This window comes from Cherax quadricarinatus, chromosome 23 (genome assembly GCF_038502225.1).
Source record: "Cherax quadricarinatus isolate ZL_2023a chromosome 23, ASM3850222v1, whole genome shotgun sequence".
Lineage (NCBI taxonomy): Eukaryota > Metazoa > Arthropoda > Malacostraca > Decapoda > Parastacidae > Cherax > Cherax quadricarinatus.
The window spans coordinates 6,081,782-6,093,011 of record NC_091314.1 but is presented as its reverse complement, the minus strand read 5'-3'; the positions used below and the strand labels follow the sequence as shown (position 1 = coordinate 6,093,011).

Genomic DNA, 11,230 nt, shown 5'->3' with positions numbered 1-11,230 from the left:
TAGAAAGTATGAATCTTTTTGATGACATAGAAGAAAGAGCAACTACGGCAGAAGTGTCTGAGCCTAGTGTAGCTCAGTTCTCGCTCACGCCTTCTCGCCTAACTAACACAATAGTACAGAGTGTAGCTGGTAGTATGACTCAGCCTCATACTAGTACCATGTATGCTACACCTGTATCTACTTATCCTAGACCAGAATTAGACACTCTAGGGACGGTTGGACGAGGTGCCCGACCTAAGGACCATCCAGAAAGACGCGTTAATTTCCCTACTCCTCCATTACCCACTGGTCCTATCTCTCAGGAACAGTTTGAGAGGTTTGAACGCCTCATTATGTTGCAGACTGCACAAATAGAGGCACAGAGGAAATTGAACGAAGAAGATTTCCAGAGAGAAAATATTCGTCTTGGAAGACAACAGACTGATAGATCACAGGACTCGTTTAATGTGCAGAAAGCTGCATCAATGGTTCCTAAGTTTTTTGAGAGTGACTTAGACACCTATTTTGATGTGTTTGAGAACCAGGCACGTGCTATGAACTGGCCACGTAAGCACTGGGCTACCTTGTTGCACACAGCTTTGACAGGAAGAGCTCAAACTTGTACTGCTGCTTTACCATTTGCCAAGTACATTAGTTATGACGCTGTCAAGCAAACTATTCTAGAGACATATAACTTGTTACCTGTAAGTTATCAACGTGCATTTCGTACGTTACAATGACGACAAGATCAAACTTGTGTAGAGTTTGCTCGTGAGAAAAAAGTTGCATAGGAGAGATGGTGTAGATCTGCGAAAGGTAACAACTACGACAGCCTTGTTCAGTTGTTATTTCACGAAGAGTTTAACAACTGTATGTCTGCTGACATCCAAGAATATCTGATCGATCATACTACCTCGGATATTCTGGAAACTGCAGCATTAGCAGACAATTACGAGATTTCTCACAAACTTGTACATACTAAAACGCAAAGAAACAAGGTAACTAAAGATTGTCCTAGACGTTGGCAACCTAAATCAGCTGCTCATTGCCGGCCTGTTGTACCTGCTACTGTAACTTCTCGTACCTTTACCAGGAAAACTCACAACCCTGAATCTGTCTCTGTGGCTAGACAGAAATCTGATATCGAGAAGAAGAAAGTTAAATGTACATATTGTAACAGAAAAGGACTTGCTAGAGAATATTGCTATAAGTTAGAGATACGAGAGACAGTCGTGTGGCTGGCGCCCCCACCTAAGCCGTATCCTCTTCCGTGCAACAAAGGCACCAAAATCCTAGTAATACCTCTGATCCTTCTGTTTTAGATAATATTACTCAGAACAGATGACTAGCGTCAGAAAGTGTATCTGACGAAAAGATTCGTTCAGCGATGAGTCCTTACTTTTTGAGAGGTAAAGTAGGATTTGACAAATCACATCTGAGATGATTACTTTCAGAGACACTGGCAGTTATCTCACGTTATTATTGAAGATGTACTGCCCATAACTGATGGTACCTATTGCAAGATATATGTATTGTTAGAAGCCTATGGAGGGGCTGTTATAAAAGTACCTCTGCACAAAGTTTACATTGAAACAAGCTATTATACTGGTTATATTTCAGTTGGTATATCCAGTGGTGTATTTCCCATCAGGTCGGTGGACTTGTTGATAGGGAACGATATCCTTCATGCTAGTATATGTAAAGAACCACTTGTGATCAATAATAACACTGATGATAATTATGCCATTGAAGCTTGTAGAGAGAAACCTATTTTATTTCCTCTCGGCGCAATTACTAGAGCTATGCCAAAGATTCAACAACCATCCCTGTGTCCTGTTGAGTTAGTGGATGACAATGATTTGGGCTTGAATATGTTGTTTAGTGATGTTCTGCGCCCCGGATCATTAACACCAACTCCCCCGCGTCATCAACCTAGTCAGGACACTACTGACGTTAAATTTCTAACTCATGATGATTTAATCAAGGATCAGTTTGTTGATCAGTCACTGGAAAGACTGAGAGATATAGCAGTTACTGAGAGTGAAGCAAAGGATCTCGATAATTGTTACTATTATAGTAACGGTGTACTGATGGAGAAAAATACATGTAAGTTGTCAGCTGATAGTGTTTCCACCACAGTCAAGCATCGCGTAGTGTTACCAGTTACATTTCGTGAGCAAGCCATTGATTTTGCTCACAATATTCCCATAGGAGGACATTTGGGTGTCAAGAAGACACTCGGTAAACTGGCAAAACATTTTACTTGGCCAAAGATGAAGGAAACAGTAGCTGATCATGTGCGACATTGCCACGTGTCAAGTGACAGGCAAGCCAACACACACACCTCTACCTACACCTCTCCCTTTGTTCACTAGTAGCAAAGTTCAGTTCATCTGGACTAGAGATTGTTCAGACTCGTTCAAAAGGTAATATACATTATATATATATATACATCATATACATTGTAACCCATTCAGGGGTTGCAACAAAAATAGATAAGAGTAAGGTGATGAGGGTATCAAATGATTTAGATAAAGAAAAATTGGATGTCACATTGGAGAGAGGGAGTATGGAAGAAGTGAATGTTTTCAGATATTTGGGAGTTGACTTGTCAGTGGATGGGTTTATGAATGATGAGGTTAACCATAAAATTGATGAAGGAGAAAGGTGAGTGGTGCGTCGAGGCACCTGTGGAGACAAAAAACGTTATCTGTGGAGGCAAAGAAGGGAATGTATGAAAGTATAGTGGTACCAACCCTCTTATAAGGGTGTGAAGCTTGGGTTGCAAATGTTGCAGCGAGGAGCTGGCTGGAGGCAGTGATGTCCTGTGTAAGGGCAATGTGTGGTGTAAATATTATGCAGAGAATTCGGAGTGTGGAAATTAGGAGGCAGTGTGGAGTTACTAAAAGCATTAGTCACAGGGCTGAAGTGGGGTTGTTGAGGTGGTTTGGTCATTTAGAGAGAATGGATCAAAGTAGAATGACTTGGAGAGCGTATAAATCTGTAAGGGAAGGAATGCGGGGTAGGGATTGTCCTCGAAAAAGTTGGAGGTAGGGGTTAAAGGCGGTTTTGTGGGTGAGGGGCTTGGACTTCCAGCAAGCTTGTGTGTGTGTGTGTGTGTGTTAGGAGTAAATGGAGACGAAAGGTTTTTGGGACTTGACGAACTGTTGGAGTGTGAACAGGGTAATATTTATTGAAGGGATTCAGTGAAATTGGTTATTACAGATTTAGCCGGACTTTAGTCCTGGAAATGGGAAGTGCAATGCCTGCACTTTAGAGGGGTCTGGGATATTGACTGTTTGGAGGGACTTCTAAACTGTCGTATCTGAGCACCTCTGCAAAGACAGTGATAATGTATGAGTTAGGTGAAAGTGTTGAATGATGATGAAAAGTATTTTCTTTTTGGGGATTTTCTTTCATTTTGGGTCACCCTGCCTCGGTGGGAGACGGCCAACTTGTTGATAAAAAAAAAAAATTGCTGAATGGCTCCAATGGTCAGCTTCCAACCTTCAGCTCTGATGTATGTTAGAGGACAGTTCAGATTGTTACAGTTCCTGGCCAACTTGAGTGTGTTGATCTGTAGCTCCTCAGCCTTTTGAAGATGTTAAGCTACAGGTGCTAGACTTCTTGAGAGTATTGAACTAAAACTCCTGATCCTCTTCAGAATGATTTTTTGTTGCATTCATGAAGGGAGCATTAAACCCTTAGGGTTCATGGGGGAAAGGGGCAGCAAGAAGGTTTAATCCAAAAAAGGGAACACATATATGTAGGTCCAACTCCTTGAATCATGAAACCCCCCCCCCTCACTGGGATCAAGGCACCTTCCTTAAGGGGTTTTCAATGTGTTGGTCTCAATCTCCTGGACTTTAAATAGATGCATCTATACTTTGATATTAGTCAACTCATGCTCCTTCCTTAAGTGAATGTGACCTGACTTGACTAGGTTGGGGCATTGGCTTAAGCCGGTAGGAAACTTGGACCTGCCTTGCATGGGCCACTAGGTCTGTTGCAGTGTTCCTTCTTTCTTATGTCCTTTTGTTCTAACTGCTGTGAGTCACATTTTGGAAATAAGCCAGACACTAATAATAATAATTATTATTATTTTAACAAGTACATGATACAATTATTACAGACCTAGCTGACATTATTGGCATAGTATATAGAAAGCCCCTGGTTATGCAGAGCATTTTGGGCAACTTAGGTCCCTACTTATTGCTAGGTGAACAGGGGTAGCAGATGCAAGGATACATGCCCAACATTTCACCCATGCTGGGATCGATCCCTGGATCCTCGGTGTGTGAACTGAGGACTATCAACCAAGGCATGAACACATGGTGGCTTGGGTTATCCTGGGATATTAACCTCCAGTTTGATCCTAATAAAATCCTCACTTGCTGCTACTTCATGAACACTTGCAAGAACAGTATGGTTTCAGATGTATAATTTAAGTTGACCATTAATTTTTCAGATTTGAATAAAGTGGTTGTAACAGAGAAGTCTGATGAGTATGAAGTTGGGGTTGTAGCAGCTCTGCTGAAGACTCAATTTGTCAAGGTTTCAAGGCAAGGACAGGCAATGCAGCTATACTTCAGGAAAATGAGAGGTAGAACCATGTTATTTTTTGGGTGGATGGGAGTTATGATGTATAAGTTTTGTATAGAATTCTATTAATGCCGTGCAATATTTTTTTATTTTTATTTTATTTTATTATCATACTGGCCGATTCCCACCAAGGCAGGGTGGCCCGAAAAAGAAAAACTTTCACCATCATTCACTCCATCACTGTCTTGCCAGAAGGGTGCTTTACACTACAGTTTTTAAACTGCAACATTAACACCCCTCCTTCAGAGTGCAGGCACTGTACTTCCCATCTCCAGGACTCTAAGTCCGGCCTGCCGGTTTCCCTGAACCCCTTCATAAATGTTACTTTGCTCACACTCCAACAGCACGTCAAGTATTAAAAACCATTTGTCTCCATTCACTCCTATCAAACACGCTCACGCATGCCTTCTGGAAGTCCAAGCCCCTCGCACACAAAACCTCCTTTACCCCCTCCCTCCAACTTTTCCTAGGTCGACCCCTACTCCGCCTTCCTTCCACTACAGACTGATACACTCTTGAAGTCATTCTGTTTCGCTCCATTCTCTCTACATGTCCGAACCACCTTAACAACCCTTCCTCAGCCCTCTGGACAACAGTTTTGGTAATCCCGCACCTCCTCCTAACTTCCAAACTACGAATTCTCTGCATTATATTCACACCACACATTGCCCTCAGACATGACATCTCCACTGCCTCCAGCCTTCTCCTCGCTGCAACATTCATCACCCATGCTTCACACCCATACAAGAGCGTTGGTAAAACTATACTCTCATACATTCCCCTCTTTGCCTCCAAGGACAAAGTTCTTTGTCTCCACAGACTCATAAGTGCACCACTCCCCTTTTCCCCTCATCAATTCTATGATTCACCTCATCTTTCATAGACCCATCCGCTGACACGTCCACTCCCAAATATCTGAATACATTCACCTCCTCCATACTCTCTCCCTCCAATCTGATATCCAATCTTTCATCACCTAATCTTTTTGTTATCCTCATAACCTTACTCTTTCCTGTATTCACCTTTAATTTTCTTCTTTTGCACACCCTACCAAATTCATCCACCAATCTCTGCAACTTCTCTTCAGAATCTCCCAAGAGCACAGTGTCATCAGCAAAGAGCAGCTGTGACAACTCCCACTTTGTGTGTGATTTTTTATCTTTTAACTCCACACCTCTTGCCAAGACCCTCGCATTTACTTCTCTTACAACCCCATCTATAAATATATTAAACAACCACGGTGACATCACACATCCTTGTCTAAGGCCTACTTTTACTGGGAAATAATTTCCCTCTTTCCTACATACTCTAACTTGAGCCTCACTATCCTCGTAAAAACTCTTCACTGCTTTCAGTAACCTACCTCCTACACCATACACCTGCAACATCTGCCACATTGCCCCCCTATCCACCCTGTCATACGCCTTTTCCAAATCCATAAATGCCACAAAGACCTCTTTAGCCTTATCTAAATACTGTTCACTTATATGTTTCACTGTAAACACCTGGTCCACACACCCCCTACCTTTCCTAAAGCCTCCTTGTTCATCTGCTATCCTATTCTCCGTCTTACTCTTAATTCTTTCAATAATAACTCTACCATACACTTTACCAGGTATACTCAGCAGACTTCTCCCCCTATAATTTTTGCACTCTCTTTTATCCCCTTTGCCTTTATACAAAGGAACTATGCATGCTCTCTGCCAATCCCTAGGTACCTTACCCTCTTCCATACATTTATTAAATAATTGCACCAACCACTCCAAAACTATATCCCCACCTGCTTTTAACATTTCTTTCTTTATTCCATCAATCCCAGCTGCCTTACCCCCTTTCATTTTACCTACTGCCTCACGAACTTCCCCCACACTCACAACTGGCTCTTCCTCACTCCTACAAGATGTTGTTCCTCCTTGCCCTATACACGAAATCACAGCTTCCCTATCTTCATCAACATTTAACAATTCCTCAAAATATTCCATCCATCTTCCCAAAACCTCTAACTCTCCATTTAATAACTCTCCTCTCCTATTTTTAACTGAGAAATCCATTTGTTCTCTAGGCTTCCTTAACTTGTTTATCTCACTCCAAAACTTTTTCTTATTTTCAACAAAATTTGTTAATAACATCTCACCCACTCTCTCATTTGCTCTTTTTTTACATTGCTTCACCACTCTCTTAACCTCTCTCTTTTTCTCCATATACTCTTCCCACCTTGCATCACTTCTACTTTGTAAAAACTTCTCATATGCTAACTTTTTCTCCTTTACTACTCTCTTTACATCATCATTCCACCAATCGCTCCTCTTCCCTCCCGCACCCACTTTCCTGTAACCACAAACTTCTGCTGAACACACACTACATTTTTAAACCTACCCCATACCTCTTCGACCCCATTGCCTATGCTCTCATTAGCCCATCTATCCTCCAATAGCTGTTTATATCTTACCCTAACTGCCTCCTCTTTTAGTTTATAAACCTTCACCTCTCTTCCCTGATGCTTCTATTCTCCTTGTATCCCATCTACCTTTTACTCTCAGTGTAGCTACAACTAGAAAGTGATCTGATATATCTGTGGCCCCTCTATAAACATGTACATCCTGAAGTCTACTCAACAGTCTTTTATCTACCAATACATAATCCAACAAACTACTGTCATTTCGCCCTACATCATATCTTGTATACTTATTTATCCTCTTTTTCTTAAAATATGTATTACCTATAACTAAACCCCTTTCTATACAAAGTTCAATCAAAGGGCTCCCATTATCATTTACACCTGGCACCCCAAACTTACCTACCACACCCTCTCTAAAAGTTTCTCCTACTTTAGCATTCAGGTCCCCTACCACAATTACTCTCTCACTTGGTTCAAAGGCTCCTATACATTCACTTAACATCTCCCAAAATCTCTCTCTCTCCTCTGCATTCCTCTCTTCTCCAGGTGCATACATGCTTATTATGACCCACTTCTCGCATCCAACCTTTACTTTAATCCACATAATTCTTGAATTTACACATTCATATTCTCTTTTCTCCTTCGATAACTGATCATTCAACATTACTGCTACCCCTTCCTTTGCTCTAACTCTCTCAGATACTCCAGATTTAATCCCATTTATTTCCCCTTACTGAAACTCCCCTACCCCCTTCAGCTTTGTTTCGCTTAGGGCCAGGACATCCAACTTCTTTTCATTCATAACATCAGCAATCATCTGTTTCTTGTCATCCGCACTACATCCACGCACATTCAAGCATCCCAGTTTTATAAAGTTTTTCTTCTTCTCTTTTTTAGTAAATGTCTTTTTTATAGAATAAATTTGCCAGGTTATCCAAAGATAAAAAAAAATCACCATTGCTAATTTCCTAGCTGTTTTTCTAGAGCATGGATATCACATTTCCAGTGATTTATCAAAATTCAACATTGGCATCTATGAGTTAAAGAATGAGACACTTTAGCAACATTTGAAAATCTATATTGAGGAAACGATTCACCAGCCAGTGACTTCTTCAGTCCAGTACAGAGCAGAATGGTAAAAGATGTGTGTGAGATGATCAAGATCCAGCAGCATCAGTGAGGTGAAATGCTCAGTGCCCCATGGCACTGTCCTGGCACCTCTGCTGTTTCATCCTCATAGCAGACATAGATAAAACACCTGTCACACTTTTGTATCATCATTTGCAGATAATACTACAATAAGCATGAAAGTCACTACTGTAGAGGTCACTGAAAAATTACAGGAAGACATGAATAGGGTTTTCCAGTGAGCAGTGAAGAACAGCATGACATTCAATGATGATAAGTTCCAACTGCTTAGGTATGGAAAGAATGAAGAACTCAAAAAAGAACACAATATACAAAACTCAAGAGGGTCACCAAATAGAATGAAAGGAGCACATAAAAGACCTGGGAATAATTTGTCAGCTGACCTTTTTTTTTAAAGACCATAAGACAAAGATCACGACAGCCAGGAAGATGATGGGGTGGGTATTGAGAACTTTCAAAACAAGGGAAGTGATGCTGATGGTGACACTCTTCAAATCGCTAGTGTTTCCTCATTTAAAATATTGCTCAATGCTGACAGCACCATTCAAGGCAGGAGATAATCAGAGTTGGAACAAATACAGAGATTGTTCATGGCTCACATTGAGCCAGTAAGGCACCTAAATTACTGGGAATGCCTTCTAGTCTTGAACATGTACTCATTGGAGCAGAGGAGAGAGAGATACATGATAATATATACCTGGAAAGTATTTGAGGGCCTGGTACCAATTCTGCACACTGCCATAACATACTGGAGTGAGAGAGATGGGAGGAAGTGTAAAATAAACCCAGTGAGTAGCAGGGGTGTGGTAGGGACAATAAGGGAACACTATCAACATTCAGGGTCCCAGACTTCAACATCTTACCAGAAGATATCAGAAACACAGCTGGAACAAATATAGAAGCCTTCTGGACAAGTATCTTCACCAGGTGCCAGATCAACCAGGCTGTGATGGATATGTGGGGCAGCAGGCCTCCAGTAACAACATCCTGGTTGACCAGGCAAGCACCAGACGAGTCTGGCTCATGGCTGGGCTCCGAGAATAGTGAAACTCTTCAAAATTCTTCAAAGGTATATCAAAAGTATATCTGCCTGTAGTAGGCCGAACAAATCAACTCCATTCTGAGGGACTGATTACCTCATACTCCTTATTCTTGGTATTGGACTGAAGAAGCCATTGGCTGGCAAAACGTTTCCACAATAAAGATTCCCAAATGTTGCACAAGTCTCATTCTTCAACTTGTCAGTTTTCAAAACCATTTTCATCACATTGCTACCTATCCCAGAGTTCAGGCACTTCATTTCCCACTTCCAGAACTTGGGCTGACTGGTTTCCCTGAATTCCTTCATAGAAGGTGACTTTTTCACACACAAACAGCACATTACATCCAAAAAACACTTATTTCCATTTGCTAATCTAATATACCTTTACATGCATCCTGGATATTCAAGCTTCCTTACGTTTCAAAACCTGCTTCACACCTGCAATGTCCTATCTAAATGACAAAATCATCTCATCAATCTCTCTGCTCTGAGAACATTTCAGTTGAACTCGTAATTTTTATATTGTAAGGAATGTGTATGTATTTTTGCTCTGATTGTGAATGGAGGCTTGCATTTTAACTTGGTGATAAATGAAATTTTGGCTGAGTGTTTTTCAGATTGTATATATCTACCCTCTTTCCTGCAAGACAGGAAGATGTTGAATGTTAATTCTGTTATTCAAGAAGGGCTGTAGATATGAGATGCTAAATTACAAACCAGTATATTTGTTTTACATGTTTTTGTATTGCAAAATCTGTTTGTTCTGCATTTGATCAAGTTATGGTGGTTTCTGTTGATCTTGTAAAATAAATGTAAAGCTAATATGTAGTGGTCAAGGACACAAGTCATCATGTCTCTCCCACTCAGTAATGGAATGACATTGTTCATAAATTTTTTTAAATGCTATTTTTGACCTTGGAAGTGTGGATATAACTTGGAGACCTCCTGTATATGATAGAGAAGAAAATAATTCTAAGTCTTTATTAATATTACTTAGTTTTAGTAAGGATGTATAAGTTTGTGAAGTATTATTTTATCACTGTTAATTTTTAGTGATATATGCTGATATATTCATGATTTGCCACAGAAACAGAGAAAGCTGCTCATATACATGATGCAAAGAAGCAACATTCACAGGGAGTAAAGTATACAAGGAGGAAGAGATCTCACAAGTCAGACAACTCTGTTAAAAACAGAAGTTTGTTGCCAACTGAACAGTCCTCAAGAAAGACCAACGTGAAAGATCGTCACCAGTTAACCTCAACTGAGAAGCCCCAGCAACAGAGCAGCAGCTCATCTCTGTCGTCAACATTTCGGGATGAATCCTGTAAACGAAGAAGATGCTACTCATCATCATCATCATCCTCATCATCAGAGTCATTCGAGTCTTCTATGTCAGATGTTGATGATTTAACCAAGTCAAAGATTAGCTGGTATGTTATTTAAAGCAATATTCTATATATAAATTAATTTATTGATGTAAGCATTGTCTGTTAAGTGTATTTGTCTTTATCTTGCATGAAAATCTACTGCATTGTCTTATTAACAAAGGTTTACTTTGATTTATTTTATTCATATATTTTTAAGTACTCCAAGATTGCTTAATGAAGGAACTTGCAGCTTTGCAGCTCTTCATGTTTTAAATTCAGAATTGCTTATTATATGCCATACCTTCCTTAAAACTTGTTTCTAATGGGGAAAATTGATTCGAAAATCGTCTTTTTCGATAATCGTCGCACTTCCAGGAATGGATTAAAGACGATAAACGAGGGACCACTGTATATGGCACAGAAGGAAAATCTCCCACCTTGCATTAAAGCCCAGTGTCATGCAAAACATATTTTTCCCCCAAGCTTTACGTCATGAACACAGAGTCGATTAACTTACCAAATGGAAAGTTGAAACCCATGGCAAGCCAGTCCAAAAACTAGCAGGCCAGTGTGCTGTTCACTGTATAGTGGAACCTCAGTTCTCGTATGCCGTAGTTGGAGAAAAATCTCTATAAAATGTATTTTTTTGTTAATATTTTTGGGTGCCTGGAACGGAACCAATTAATCCGT

The 11,230-nt window shown here is 40.4% G+C and overlaps 1 protein-coding gene across 2 annotated transcripts in view; it reads left to right on the top strand.

Moving 5' to 3' along the window:
• Positions 1 to 11,230, top strand: part of LOC128685775 (pneumococcal serine-rich repeat protein) — a 132,086-nt gene that overhangs the window by 115,030 nt on the left and 5,826 nt on the right. For both annotated transcript variants that reach the window (XM_070087802.1, XM_070087803.1), the window contains 2 exons: positions 4,448 to 4,582; positions 10,258 to 10,603. In XM_070087802.1, the coding sequence (XP_069943903.1) occupies positions 4,448 to 4,582; positions 10,258 to 10,603 (481 nt within the window). The remainder of the gene's footprint in view (positions 1 to 4,447; positions 4,583 to 10,257; positions 10,604 to 11,230) is intronic.